Genomic DNA, 16,079 nt, shown 5'->3' with positions numbered 1-16,079 from the left:
AAAGGAAAGGAAAGGAAAGGAAAGGAAAGGAAAGGAAAAGGGAAAGGGAAAGGGAAAGGGAAAGGGAAAGGAAAGGAAAGGAAAGGAAAGGAAAGGAAAGGAAAAGAAAGAAAAGGAAAGGAAAGGAAAGGAAAGGAAAAGAAAGAAAAGGACAGAAAAGAAAAGAAAGAAAAGAAAAGAAAAGAAAAGAGAGTAACATAAAAATATAATAAAATAAATATACTCACTATTTCTGCTGTGTGACCTCTAAAGGTATGGTAACATTTTCCCGTTTCTGCACTCCATAGCTTACAAGTCTTATCAAAGGACCCAGTGGCAATTTTGTCACTAAGATTTAAAAAAAAAAAAAATGTGGATTTTGAAAAAAATTCAAGCACAGTATATGATACACTGATTAAGACAAGAGATATTAATACATGGGTCTATCTACTCAGGAATTTACTTTGTTTTTTTTGTTTTTTTTTTTTTTTAAAGGTTTTATTTATTTATTTGACAGAGAGAGACACAGTGAGAGAGGGAACACAAGCAGAGGGAGTGGGAGAGGGAGAAGCAGGCTTCCCGCGGAGCAGGGAGCCCGATGCGGGGCTCGATCCCAGGACCCTGGGATCATGACCTGAGCCGAAGGCAGACGCTTAACGACTGAGCCACCCAGGCGCCCCTTTACTTTGTTTTTAAAACAATAAGCAATCTGACATTTGTTTCAGTGGACAACAAAATTAAGGTCTAATTTTTCAATAGTATCAGTTTAAATGTTTAATTTTAAATATTTTACATTAAAGGTAAAATTTATGTTTGGGATTACAATCAGTTTTTTAATTAGCACAGTGAATATGGTACAAAATTTAGTTTAGAAAATTCTTATCAAATGAAAATGAATAATGTCTGAGCTGCAAGGACACAGAAAAATTCTATTAGTAGGTCTAGGATAATGTTGAATTTAAAAGAAGAATGAAAAGATATAAATCCTATTAACCATATGGCTAGATAAGGTTTTGAGAACTTAGTGTCTCCTTGGGAAAATAATGCCAATATTACTCTAAAGCTAAGGTCCTTGAACAAGAGGGAGTGTCTAGAGAGGAAATACGGTAAAGACCAGTCCCTTTCAAACAAGAGGCTTCCAGTGTATACCGTAGAGCAGAGTTACGGTCAACATCCAACAGATTAGAGTAGGTTGGCCTGTTTAACCTTTGACCATGGAACTAAATCTTTTCCTTTACCGTTGACCCCTGTCTTTTACAGCAAGTCATCAAAGTGTTCACTAAACTGGGTCATCAATTACAGTGCAAGTTCATTGTTCGAAAGTGTGAAAGGTCTTAAGACCCCAAATACATATCATAAAGCAAATTCTATATGCTTGGTACAGTTGCAGAATTGATAATTTGTCCAAAATAACCCTGATGCCCTGTATCTCTCCTTTCTTCTCAGGCCACCCACATAGTGTTTCTGTGGTCTCTGATACTAAAGGGAGTGAGGTCCTTTCTGTCCATGCTCCGGGGACAGTTTGTTTTGGAGAATACCCACCCAACCCATCTAGAGCTTCCTAACACTCAAGACTGGTTATCAACCCAAAGTCTGCACTGGCTCTCTCTCCATCCAGTCTAGGCATTCCTCATCAGCTGCTGATGTCCACCAACTTCTGCTCAGACATGCTGAGAGCCCTGTGTGCTCTTTATTTACTCCTTCCCTCCATCTCCCATCCCTCTTGCCTCTCAAACATATTGTCTCAAGTTCCTATTGTTTCTCGATTAATTCCTGTTTGATCACACACTGCTCTCTATATCCATACGCCACTACATGATAAAAGATAATACTGATTACATCTTTTTTTAGAATTACTTTATTGAATCAAAGCTCACTCCTGACCTAATGTATAGAACACACAAACACTAAACTGGCTGAAGTTCATCTCTCTCTCTCTCCCTCTCCCCTCTCTCTCTTATTTCTCTCTCTCTCTCTCCCTCTCTCTCTCTCTCTCACACACACACACACACACACATTCCCTCTCATTCTTTGGTGGCTATCTTGAACTCATTCTGCTGAAACCCCAATGCCCCAAAATGCCATGGAAAAATGCTGCTTTAATCCATACATAAGTCATCAGACTATGTAATTGGACAAGCAAGTTTTTCATCAGGGGGTCTTGGTAGAATCCAATAAAAGGGCCAAAAGATGAAGCATTTTTACCTCTTTATCCCCCAAAAAACTATGTTCTCAGATAGGCATGCAAAAACATCATATCTTTTAAGTGGACTTTATAGGATATGGTATTGTATTATAAAGAATATACTTTTAAAGTCCTTTAAATAACATTGCAGTTAAAGTAGAAATTATACTAGAAGTAAAACATTATAATTTATAATGTCAATAAAATCTTTCTCTCCCACAGGTTGGTGCGATAAGGTATAAAAATTATCATTGTCTACAATGTAAAACTGCATACATCACAGTTAAATTTTTGGTAATGCAATTGGAATATTTAATCATTTTAATTTACCAATTAAGTTTGACTGTGCCATCACAATTACTGTGTTTTAAAAGTGTGTTACATTTTAAAGTGATATAATGACATTAGCAACCCACATATCAAGTTTTTAATATTTATGGTATAAAATTTCAACTCTAAGTGCATCAAATTTTTATAAAATTCCCTTTATTGCTCCTACCATTATCCTACACTGCTTTCATCTTCTCCTGAATCTATCACTTTATCTGCCTCCAACTAATCTCCTTGCCTCCTGTTTCATCCCACTCCAAACCTTCTGGCCCCTTGTCTCTGCCAGAACAGCCCTCCTGAAATGGCACTTTCACTGAGACCCTCTTTTGTTCACAAAGCTTTCATCACAACTCGGTCCTCCAGAACAGAGTTCGAACTACACAGAATGTTCTGATCTTGCCCTCTTTTGTTTCTCACCAGAAAATGTCCACTAGGGAGCTGGGGGTGCTGGGTGAGCCAGATGAAGTCCCACCTAACCTCCGGAGCTACAGGGTGCCCTCACCTAGGATGTCCTCCCCTTCCATTTGTTTCATGTGTTGAGGAAGATGTCTTCCATCTTCCACGCTTCTGCTTGAGCCCCATATCATCCTCAAAGTCTCTACCAGGAGAAATCACATGGATCTTTCTCCTTGCAGCAAACCATTGCTGTTTTGTTCTAGTCATCATAATACCTTATATTTATTGAAACAGCTTGGCAAATGGAAAAAGTCAAAGTGAGCCATCAAGAAAAAAGACACACATTAAAATTTTTTACTCAAATATGCAAGGCCAAGGCCTTTTCTTTGGCTAACCAGAGCTCGTTATTTGTCTTCCAGAAATCATATCCAACCTCTACCACTTCCAGTTCTTTTCTTAAAAATGGAATGAGAACATAAACATACTAGCAGAACAATCTGAATACAAAGGTTTTATAAATGTTTCAATGTGTTTTCTAATTTTTACATTGATCTCATCTGCAACTTCATTTAGTAGGAATTTTTTCAAAGATTTGCCTTATCTACGTTTTCACAAAAAAACAACAGCTTTATTTTCACACTCATATTTCATTAATTTAAGCAATACTCAATTAAATTCTATAATTACAATTGAAAGCACATCCAACATAAGCAGACTGATGGACAAACACAACTAACTCTTGGTAAGTTTATGCCTAACCAGTGGGACAAGAAGCTGGGCATACCAGTGGGTGGCCCAGTGGGTGGCCCAGTTGCTTCAAGCATTCAGGGAGCAGAAGGATAGCTAGAGAACTAACTTAATCTGTTGAATCAGTTAACTAGAGGTTGGTTGAAAAATGCAATTATATTTTGTACTGTTAATGTAGCATGTTACTATACACATTTTTTCCTGCTAAAGGACTGTAAATTAACTTCTAAACAAGGTAGACCATGTTATGTGGGTATGTCACAGTCTCCAGAAACCATTGCTATAAACATCAGTAGGAACCCCCAAGGGAAGGAGCTCAGCTCTGCTTGAACTTGGACTCTCGCTCTCCTCTTTACTACTGTGTGATCCCGGGAAGGGTACTTGAACTTTATATACTTTATATGAGAACAGTAATACCTGTCCCCAAACTCCTTTAAGCACCAAAGAAGGTATTGAGAAGGCTTTCAAAGCACACATCAGGCACTTGACAAATTTTAGGTCTTTTTTTCGTTTCCTCCCCCAATAAACGGAGGGAGAAAAGAATAAACAAATTAATGGATTAATAAGGAATAAGTGAGTGAGTGAATGTCTTCGTACCCGTAAGGATTGTTGAATGCTATGGCATAGACCACATTCCTGTGGCCCTCCAGGGTGTGAAGCTCTTCTCCAGATGCAGTGTCCCAGACTTTACATGTCCGATCATAGCTTCCTGTGATAAAGCTAACACAAGGAATATACATGAATCACAAAGTGACAATAGCGGTGTGTTAATAAAGACCTCATTTTTTTTTTTACCCTCACGATTGTAAGCCCATTTATTTTGCTTTTTACAATGGAAACTGTGGATGCAGAACAGCTAAATTGGGAACAATATCCAAATCCTTTGATTAGAAACTTTCCAATTTATCCCTAACCCAAAAAGGAGTCACTGAATAAAATAGAGTAATACTGCCAATAATCATTCTTATAATATAAATAATTAATAGTTAAAGCGTTAATCAGCAACATTTTCTGAAACTCTAACATACCTCGATAAACAGCATCATTCTTCCCATTGGTCAGACCATAAAATCTTAGCACCATCCCTCCTCTCTTTCCCTCACATCCCACACACAACCTATTAGTAAATTCTGTTAGTTCAATCTCAAAGTACACCCCTAGGGTGTCCACTTCTCATCAGCGTCCATCGCTTGCCTCAACAAATGAAACCATCTTATAATGAGTCTTGGCTCACACATGGCCCTTATAAGTCTATTTTCCACCCTGAAATTGGAGTTATTTTTCAGCCTTCCTCAGATGGCTTCCTAGCAATCTGGAGGAAGATCCAAACTTCTGCTCATGGCCCACAAGGCTAGCAGCACTGGCTGTCTCTGGGACTTCAACTTTACCCCAAAGCACACCCTGTGCCGCCACATTGACCTCTTTGCTAGTCTCTGAGAAACTCATTTTTGTTTTCCTTTATTATACATGCTAGTCCTTCCACCCGTCTGGTTTACCGCCATTGCAAACCTGGAACATGACTGGCACACTAGTAAGTGTTGGATGAATATTTGCTTAAGATTTGCAATCCTTTTACATGACTATTCTACTACAGGAATAATTAGTATGTTGGCCTCTCAAATTTTAAAGTAAAATAATAGTATCTTAGTTATTCCTTAACTATTCCACTAGGAAAGATACTTGCCCAACACAGGGGGAAAAAAATGCACAAAATTAGAAAGTCAGTCTCTATTTCAAGTGGGAATGATAAAAGTTGAGCACAACTCCTGACATTGAAACCCAGATAAACGAAAGGGTTGACAAGGCAGTGTGTCTTTGATTCTTCTCTAAGCATTTCCTCTTAGCTTCTTCAGGGATGTAAATTGGTACAGTCGTGATGGAAGACAGGATGGTGGTTCCAAAAAAAACTAAAAATAGAACTACCATATGATCCAGCAATCTCACTTCTGGGTGCATATCCAAAAAATGAAATCAGAATCTCATAGAGATATTTGCACTCCCATATTCTTTGCAGCATTGTTCACAGTAGCCAAGATATGGAAACAACATAAATGTCCATCAAGGAATGAATGGAATATTATTCAGCCATGAGAAAGAAGGAAATGCTGCCATTTGCAACAACGTGAATGAACCTGGAGGACATTATGCTAAGTGAAATAATCCAGCCACAGAAAGACAAATATTGTCTGATCTCACTTACATGTGGAATCTAAAAAAAAAAAGAAAGTCAAATTCATAGAAGCAGAGGGTAGAACAGTAGTCACCAGGGACTGGGGAGTGGGAGAAATGGAGAGACGTTGGTCAAGGAGTATAATGTTGCAGTTATGCAGGATGAGTAAGTCTAGACACACAATGCAGAGGCCCGATGACTGTAGTTAATAATACTGGATTGAATACTGGAAATATGCTGAAAGAATGCATTTCAAGTGCTTTCTTCACACAAGGAGTGGTAACTGTGAGGAGGTAATATGTTAATTAGCTCAACTGTAACATTTACTTTACTGTGTATATGTATTTCAAATCTTGTCACCTTAAATATATTCAAGTTTAATTTTAAAAAAGAAATTTTTATTCCTTGGTTGTTAAAAATTAGAAATAAAGAATAGAAATGGAAATATAGAAATAAAGAGGTGGAGCACAGAGGATTCTCAGGGCAGAGAAACTGCTCTGTGTGATGTCTTAATAGTGGATCCCTGTCATTATACATTTGTCAACCCTTAGAATGTACGAAAGTTAAGAGTGACCCTTAATGTAAACTACGAACTTCGGGTGATAATGATGTGTCTGTCAATGTAGGGCCATGAAAGAGGGAATCTGAGGGTGTGTGGAGACGAGGTGTACATGGCAAATCTCTGTACCTTCTGCTTAATTCTGCTATAAACCTAAAACCACTATAAAAAATAAAGTCTAATAATTTTTTAATAAATTTTTTTCATTTAAAAATTTTAAAATTTTAGGGACACCCGGGTGGCTCAGGTGGTTAAGCACCTGCCTTTGGCTCAGGTCATGATCCTGGGGTCCTAGGACTGATCCCTGCATCAGGCTCCCCGCTTTGGGAAGAGTCTGCCTATCCCTCTCCTTCTGCCCCTCCCCACCCCTGCCCTGCTCGTGCTCTCTCTCGTGCGTGCTCTCTCCCTCTCTCTCTCAAATAAATAAAATCTTTAAATAAATTAAAATTTGAAAGTTTAAATAAATAAATTTGAGAACCTTACCATGAGCCTGATTTATTAAGTGCAACATTAGTCAATGGCAGTATATGTGCTCTGAGAACCTTCAATGAAAGAAAACACAATTTTGTTTTAAACTGAAAAAAATTAAGTTTAACTCATTAATTTTAACTTCAGACTAATGAAGACATTCAAGTTTGTCTTAATTATAAATAAATGCACAATAGTCACTATCTGAACAAATGGGAAAAAAATACATTGTGCCTACTACCATTAAGACCAATAAGACATTTGATAGTTACAAATAACTGCAAAAACATAATTAGATCTGTGTTTTCCATGAATTTGCTTTTAAGATAATTCACTGCTATTAAATAAGATATCAAATAGCACTAATCTATAATATTTTCTTTTAAGTACTGCACAAGGTTTTGTACATATGCATGAATAGTATATAGAGGAAATATGCCAAATATGTTTTAAATATAGATTTTACAATTAGTTATTACTTTTGGAATCTTAAAGCTCCTCTAGGGTCAGAGTATATCTTATCTTACTTATCTTTCTACATTGTCAAACACATGGTGGATGCTAAATATTTATCGAATGAACATACATAAATTGGATAGTCTGTTTATAGATAGAGTGGTGAGGGTGGGACAGTCTCAGTTATTTCTACTGCAGGAGTATAATTATTAATAGTGTCCCCTTTCACTATCAAAAATGTTCCCTTTGGAGGATAAATTACAAGGTCAGGCGATGTATAGAGTTCATATTTGAAGTTAAATAGTGCCACCTGCTGGAACAAAGAGATACCATAAGAATAATTCTTCATCTTTCAATAATACATTGAAGGGGTGACTACAAAAGATTGAATATCTTGTATCAGGTAGAATATGTCAAGTATATAAATAACAATTACATTTTCTTATAATTTTATTTAAATCAGAAAAAGAAAATCAGTGTAATATGGAACAATACTAGAATAAACCACTAAATATTGTTAAATAATTAAGAAAAACTACAACTGTCCTGAATAAGTGACAATATTTGTGATATTTTTACTTATAGCAAAAGCTATAGAGAAAAATAGGTACATTTATACCGCATTAAAATTATTATATAAGTCATGTCAATAAATAATTTACTGAAATATAGTTTAGTTCACCTGGAAGCAGAAAATATTAAATATTGATATACCATGAAATACAACTTCTTAATATTACTCCAACTGAAAAGAATTTTAAGTTTTCAATAACTTAAAACTACCTTAATGGTCATCCCTTAAATTTAACATTGTAAAGAACAGCCAAACTTACTACAAATCTCTCTTTAACTCCTCAAGAAATAAATGTTAGAATTTCATTCAGTCAGTCAGCAAACAGATACTTGTTGAGACTTAGTCTTAGCAAATATATGTGAGGCACAGAGATAAAGAGGAAATATAATCTGTATTTTGTCTCAGATTGATAGGAAACAACTAATTCACTGAAGTTCTAGTTTTTTTTAATACATGCATTACCTTAAAAAGATAAAATTTGTGGTTGCTGTGCTGTCTGAGTTTATCTTGTAACCTCTGTATTAAAAGCTTTACTTGATCTGATCGTGAAGCTGTGATTAGAGGCTCTGCTTTCTGTATCTCTTCTACTAAGGCATTGACATCAGTGCTGAAATTCACAAAAAAAAAAAGTTACTTTTTTCTACGCAAAAATTTGCATACACAGGCAATGCACGAAGAATTGCATTGCATTATGAAGGACATCTATAAAGTGTCAAAATGCCATCAGCTTTACTAAGAGATTTCTGGGGAAAAATACAAATCAATAAAGAAATCAAGCCTGCATGAAAGTGGCTCAGGTTCTTCCGAATGCACCGTCATAAACCGAGATTCTCCCATGGAAGGTGTGCAAGGATTCTGATTTGCTCACCTGAGAAGGCCAAGTGCATACTGGTTCTTCATGAGCTCTTTATTTTCTTCCTGTTGCTTTTGTCTCTTTAGTGAACATATACAGAATGTTCCTGGTACCACTATACTTTGAATCTTATATACACTCTCTTGTTTAATCCTGTAACAACCCACCAATTTAATGCTTTTATCGTAATTATTTCAGAGATGAAGAAACTGAGGTTTGAAAAGGTTAAGTTTTAAATATTTTTTAGGGAATGAGAAAGTACCTAACCAAAAATGGACATTCAAAGAATGATGATGATTAATATTTCGTATGGACTATAACATCATTTCCCCCCAAAAAAAAAGCTGCTCTGAAAAGTACAGTCAAGGTTTCCCCCAATACTCAAATAATCTATAGCAATGCTGATCAATTTTGCTAGTCCAGGATAATAATTGTTCAAGAAAAAGAATAATGTCTATAAGCCACAAAGCAGCCAAAATAGGTCATTTTGCAAAACACGTCACAAACATGTATCAAAGATGCACTGCCTATCCCCTCCCTCAAGAACAGACTCATGGCCCCGCTGGGATGGGGGATGGGGTTGCCTAGGCAGCTGACAGCCTCCAGCAGCAGCTCCTTAAGGATCCACCTCAGCAACGGATCCCGGAGCCCGGGCAGGCCCTCCTCCAGTAGCCCTCAGCCCAGGGCTGAACAAGTGCACGGTGCAAGATCCTGGCCATTTCTGCCCCCAGAGGGACTCTCACCAGTGAGCTTTATCAAGAGCTCCCTGTGGGTTGGCAGAGACTTGTCACATCTGCATCATCATGGTCAATGGCTCTTCATGCCGAACTCTGCTTCGCTTCCTGTCACAGATGTCACTTCTCAATAACCTGTCACCCACCTACCTCTCCTACCTCTGTCTCAACAGCTGCTTCCCAGAAATGCAAACTCAGATAAGCATGTCTCTCCTCTTCTAAATAAACAGTTCCTGAGCTCCAGTCCTTACAAGGCACTGAGCTAGAAGACTATTCATCCCACTAACTTTTACCCTACTGTTGCTTAGGCCCTGGGAAGGTAAAACATACAGTCCCAGCTCTCAAGAAATACAATCTATCGGGATAGGAATGAATATCTAGACCAGAAATGAATCAGAGACAGTTTATAATGATGACTTTGATAAACTCCAAGAGAGTCAGTTGTCAAAGGACTCACAGTTTCCTAAGAATTAAGAAGATGATAATGCCTCTTGGAAAGGTTTCCAACCACTGTTATAAATCAAAACAGATTTCCCAGCAAGATCTAAATTCACCAGATATTTAATCTGTACATCCCAACCCTGTGGTATTCTAATTTCCCGTTTCCAATACGGTAACTCCAGTATGTCTCATATCATGCAAATGTTTTTATATGCAGAATTCTTCCAGATTCTTGAGCAGAACCAAAAGTAACATCCATACATTTTTCTACTTGACATTTATATACCACATAGCATGACTACAGCATCCTAAGGATCTACACTTTTTAAAATATAAAATCTGTGTTTTTCTGCATTTCTAGCTGGAAGTTATTCTCTCATATAAACATTAATCTGTGCCACTCATATGATGTTCTGTCTGGTACAAGTTGTTTCTCAAACTAGACAACGCATTCACTGAGGTAGGGATCAAGATTCTTTATAGCCTCTCATTGATTCTAAACTAGAGCTTTGCATGTAGAAGGTGCAAATAACATCTTTATGGACTCAATAAATGAATGTCTAACAAAGGAACTTTCTACATGCTGGCATAATCAGTAATATGTGCCCGTTACAAAAATAACTGAAATCTTGACTTGATCTTAGACCTTGTCTTACCTGAAAATAGATAAAACAATGACTTGTTGTAGATGAAATTCAATGCCATTATTTTTGCCACCATTTTTTTTTATTAAAAAATAAACAATTGAGTACCTTCTCTGTGTGGTCACTTGGAACAAGAAGAGGACTCAACGTAAACCATCACCATCCGAGCCACACCCTGTCCTCACCCTCAGACAAGTTCCAGAGCCCTCGAGTGGCCGCAGCTCTGACGAGCCATGAGGCTGCTGGGGCTCATTTTAAAACTAGAGAGCAGCTCATTTACTATTTAACTATGGTTATGTGAGACGTGCCTTTGTTCCCCTCCCCGATAATCATGACAAAGGAGAAGGACAGTTACAATGGAAAATCACTTATTTCACTGGATCAACAACTCTGAAACACGTATCGTGGTATTTTTGTCCTATTTTAAATTTTTCTCTCACTCAAAGTATCTTTACCTTATCTGAACATGAGCTTCTGCAGGATAATCACTAATCTGATTCTGTCTCTTGAAGTGGAGTTTTGCCTAGGATTTCTTTCTGGTTTGTTTGTTTGTTTGTTTGTTTTGAGTTTTGCATAGGATTCCCTAAAGGGAATGAACTCTGGGCAGTATGATCTCACAAGAGGATTTCCTAACTCTGCCCCATGACAATTAATGAGGAGGATGGAATGCAGTCAGCCCTGTGTGATGTTTATCTCCCAGGAAAGTAACAGCCTTAGTAGTATTCTTAAAATTCCAATAACCAGTATTCCTCAAAAATGTTAAGGTCATCAAAAAGAAGGGAAGTCTGAGAAATCCTCTTCACCGCGAGGACCCTGAGGAGACTGGATAATGAAATATAATGTGGTATCTTGGAAGAGAAAAAGATAATTAGGCAAAAAACAAGAAAAATTGAATAAGACATGGTCTTTAGTTAGTAAGAATGTATCAGTACCTGTTCACTAATTAGGACCAATGTACCACACTAATCTACGATGTTAATGATAGGGGATGCAGGGCATGGGGCATATGAGAACTCCTATATTCACAACTTTCTAAAACTATGCTAAACTAAAATGTTAAAAACAACAACAATAACTGGTCTATTTAGGACCAAAAAAACGGCAGACTGATGATCCTTTTCCCATCTCCCCCTCACCCAGCAAGATGCTCAAGCAGAACTCACTGAAGCAAGCAGGAAATAATACAGCACAGGACACTGTTGTAGCAAAGTATTGTCTGAGTTCATGCAGCTCATCCACACATCACCCTGTGTCAGCGTTTTCCAGTAAAAAATCTGGATATGAAACCCAGGTTGCATTGCGTAGCTATTTTACCTGGAACTGAGGTTGAGCAAATCTATGGATTTGGTTTTCAATTCTCCACTCTTTTCATATTCCAACATAATTCCTATAAAAATAAGCAAACATGTTATAAAACACTTAGGATGACAACCAATGTCAAAAGCTAATCTACTTTGCCATAATTTTTTTCATTTGTTTTTTAATTTTTTTAATTTCTTGGCATACACAGTGATGTCTGATTCTAAAACAAGACTGTGTGACCTCACTTTTCCCTAGTCCTTCCTCTAAATACAGCTACATACCCTTGAAATTATTCAACAGGCAATGCTAAAATAACTGAAAGTTGGGTAGAGGGTAAACTGGCTAGAGTTCTCAGGACTTGAGCAATGACAGTGTGGTGAGTTCCCTGGGTTTTCTTTTTACCTCCCATATACCCCTAAACTGGAAACCAGAGCGACTTGCAGCCTGGAACCACCAAAAAGCATAGACAACAAAAACCAAGCAACAGCAAAGCTTGCTTTCTGTGGCCAAAGGACCAGGCAAAGAGAAGTCAGACAAAGAACTAATGGGAAGCCAGAAGCCCTGCTCCACAACTGGGGCTCCTTAGGCAGTCTGATCCCCCAGTGGAAGGAAGCTCTGGGCTGTCCCAGTCCCCCTGCAAAATTGGGCCCCAGCAGTAATCGGATCTGCCTGCAGCAGCCTGGCAACAAAGCCCCAGGCCTCCTCAAGACCCTCAGCTAGGGCCCCAGGGGGCCATATAATCTGTCTACAGCAGCCACAGGGAAGTCCCAGGATCACTCAGTCCCCATTCCTCACCCAAGCCATTGGTGGGCAGCCTCATCCACCTGCAAAAGGGGCAGCAATGAAGTCCTGGGATATCCCAGACCCCACTCCACAATCAGGCACCGAAGCAGTGTCTTCCTGCCTTTCAACCAGTGGTGTCACCAGGCCTAGAGTCTTGTCCCCCGTGCCCCCTCCCCCCAGAAGGTCACTCAGTGAGAGCAGGCATACTGGGAAGTACCTTCCACTTTGCAGGTGGCACCAGCTGGAACTGAGCAGGAGACTTAACAGCATCAGAAAAACGAAGCAGACCAGAATAACATTGCAAGCGCTCATGAAATGAAGCTGCCATTGGAACTAAAGCCCACAATGTAGACCAGAACCTCTATGCTAAATCTAAACATGGTGACAGGCCTGTCAAAGTAGATTCAGATAGGATCAAGAGTCTCCTAACATAAGAACCAAAATGTCCAGGATACAATAAACAGGAAAAGACAATCAATAGATCAAAATACCTAGTATACAATAAAAAAAATCACCCATCACCCCAAGAACCAGAGAAAGATAATCAACAAACACAGATATGGTGGTGAATCAGATGCTGGAATTATGTGACAAGGATTTTAAAGGGTATGTCAAAAATACTTTGGCAACCATTCACAAATTCACTTGAAACAAATGAAAAAATAAAAAAGTCTCAGAAAAATAAAAGTTTTTTAAACAAACTAAAAGGGAATTATAGAACTGGAAAGTTCAATGGGCAAAATGAAAAACTTGTTGAGTAGGCTCAGTAGAAGAATGGAGATGACAAAGGATAGAATCAGTGAACTTGAAGACAGATCAATAGAATATATTCATTCTGAAAAACAGAGAGATAATTTACTGGGAAAAAAAAAAACCTGAACAGAGCCTCTTACCCACTTTATTGTACTACCTCTATAAATATGGGCCATTGGATCTCAAAAGTTTGGCCTTAAGACCACTTTACACTCTTTAAATTATTAAGGACACCAAAGAGTTTTTGTTTTTGTAATATTTTACGTATTAAAATCGAGAAATTTTAAAATTATTTATTAAACTTTTAAAATAACAATAATAAAGTCATAGCATGCTAATGTAAATAACATATTTTATAGAAATAACCAAGAAGAGTAGCATCATTTTATACTTTTGCAAATTTCTTTGATATCTGGCTGAATGAAAGACAGCTGGATTCTCATCTCTGCTTCTGCATTCAAATTATTCCTACACAGTGTTTCAGATGAAGTATATGGAAAAAATATCTGGTCATACACAGATATGTAGTTGGAAAATGAGAAATTATTTTAATTGCATTTCCAAGTAATCATGGATAATCTTCTTTAATACTATATTAAAGCTTAATAAGTGGTGGGGCGCCTGGGTGGCTCAGTCATTGAGCATCTGCCTTCAGCTCAGGTCATGATCCTAGGGTCCTGGGATCGAGCCCCACGTTGGGATCCCTGCTTGGAGGGAGGCCTGCTTCTCCCTCTCCCACTCCCCCTGCTTGTGTTCCCTCTCTTGCTGTGTCTCTGTAGATAAATAAATAAATAAATAAATAAATAAATAAATAAATAAATAAAATCTTTTTAAAAAGATAATAAATAAGATAAATAATATAAAAAATAAGATAAATAAAATCTTTTTTTAAAAAAGCTTAACAAGTGGTGATTCATAAAGATTGGTTGCAATATAGAATCTGAAACCACATCACTTAACTCTTCATACTCTGTTACATTAAAATCCATAGGTCTATCTCACACTCAAAGGATCTTTTATTCATGTATGGTTTATACATCATGCACCAGACATCCAAAAATTATTCGTTTACTGAGTTATGCACACCTTCTAAATGTTGGCATATATCATCATACAATATCCCCCCAAAAATCACATTTGTTAATGTCACTACCAATATCTATCATCAGAAAACTCTTTCAGTGTCAGTAAGCTGCCCAGCTCATGACAGTAGATACAAGTTTTCTGAAATTCTAATTTTTGCTTGAAAGCTCGAATTCTATCACTGGCAAGAAATGCTGACAGTTTGACTTGAAAGTTTCAGGCTCACTTTGCTCGTTTCCAAACAAAATGTCTTCCAAATGTCCAAGTCTGAAAGCCACATTTGTTTTTCAGTGTTTCACATAAAACGGGTGTTTCATGAAGAAAATGGCTGGTTCATCTCTCAGCTCACATGACCACACAAGTGTTTTCCTCAAAACAACTATCCAACATCACTGTGCAGCAGAAGGGCTTAATGAGAACTTTCTATTTCATCAGCCAGAATGCAAGTACTCTTAGGTCAGTATTTGACTACATTAGTAAGTTTTACTGCTTCATCAAGGGCATTCCTAAGTGAAACTGAGGGGGTTTCTTCCTATCAGCAATTTGTGTCAGTGAGAAATACAATGACCACTATGAAAGTTTGTTGCTACCGCCTGATGTGGAGCAAGTTTCCAGAGATTTCACTTCCCAGGGCTTTTGTAACCAGTAGTGCAAATGTCAACACCATGAAAAATCCAAATGGTATCTGCTATTATGGAAAGAGATTTGGCCTTGAGGCCCCACTGAAAAGACACAAGAGCCCCCAAGGGTCCTCCTACAATTTGAGAATCACTTCCTTAACTCCATAAATTTGATATAACAGATGTGATTCCAGAAGCCTTTTAGATCAAGAGAAAATAAGAAATTCCATCCAAAACACTGTATTTACTTTCCAAAGCACTGAACCATTGAGATAGAATGTGGCTGAGTTGAAAAGGCATGCACATGGCATCAAACAGATCCAGGTTTGAGTTCCAGCTCAAGTCCTAACTTATTTCATGTTACAGTAATCTCTTTAAATCTCAGTCTTCTCATTTGTAGATAATATCTTCATTTTGCTAGTTGAAATAATATGTATATAAAGCACCTGGTATCTAGAAACTCATTAAGTAGTTCTTATTATCTAATGAGTAATCAAATATTGCCTTGTGACACATAGTCACCTTGTATTACATAAATTGCCTCTATGCCTTCTCTCCCCAGTGAGATTTTAACATCTTTGAAACCATATGCTTCTTTATACTCCCAGGAAGACTCTCCTAGGAATGAGTCATGATGATTTATGCACAGTAAGCCCATGATTTAGCCAACTTCAAGTACAAACAACACTGTCAAATGGATTTACACCTTCCCCTCTCTGGCTTTCATTTCTCCCTCAGTGGTGCCTGCCCCTCCCCGTAGTCTTTATGATCTTTCTGTTTTCTGTCCTCTCCACATCTGACTCACTAGACAATGCACTCCTGGGCCTGTCTTCTCTTTATCCCTAGTGTCTACCATGAAATTTGGTGCACAGGAACTGTTCAAACAGTGCTTGTTGAATACAAGCTAACTGATAGATGACTGGATGAGTGTCCCCAGATTGCTTAATGCAATTGACAGTCCTTATCTTTATGGCACATGGACTTTCAGAGATAATCAACACC

The 16,079-nt window shown here is 37.7% G+C and overlaps 1 protein-coding gene across 1 annotated transcript in view; it reads right to left on the bottom strand.

Annotated features, from left to right (window-relative positions):
* Nucleotides 1–11,918, bottom strand: part of DAW1 (dynein assembly factor with WD repeats 1) — a 32,766-nt gene extending 20,848 nt beyond the window's left edge. Inside the window, exons 1-5 of the mRNA XM_021682995.1 lie at nucleotides 11,851–11,918; nucleotides 8,327–8,471; nucleotides 6,850–6,908; nucleotides 4,235–4,357; nucleotides 228–327 (exon numbers count right to left, since the gene is read on the bottom strand). Of these exons, the coding sequence (XP_021538670.1) occupies nucleotides 228–327; nucleotides 4,235–4,357; nucleotides 6,850–6,908; nucleotides 8,327–8,471; nucleotides 11,851–11,918 (495 nt within the window). The remainder of the gene's footprint in view (nucleotides 1–227; nucleotides 328–4,234; nucleotides 4,358–6,849; nucleotides 6,909–8,326; nucleotides 8,472–11,850) is intronic.
* Between the last annotated feature and the right edge of the window lie 4,161 nt (nucleotides 11,919–16,079).

This window comes from Neomonachus schauinslandi, chromosome 3 (assembly GCF_002201575.2).
Source record: "Neomonachus schauinslandi chromosome 3, ASM220157v2, whole genome shotgun sequence".
NCBI lineage: Eukaryota > Metazoa > Chordata > Mammalia > Carnivora > Phocidae > Neomonachus > Neomonachus schauinslandi.
This window is presented reverse-complemented; position numbering and strand designations above follow the sequence as displayed.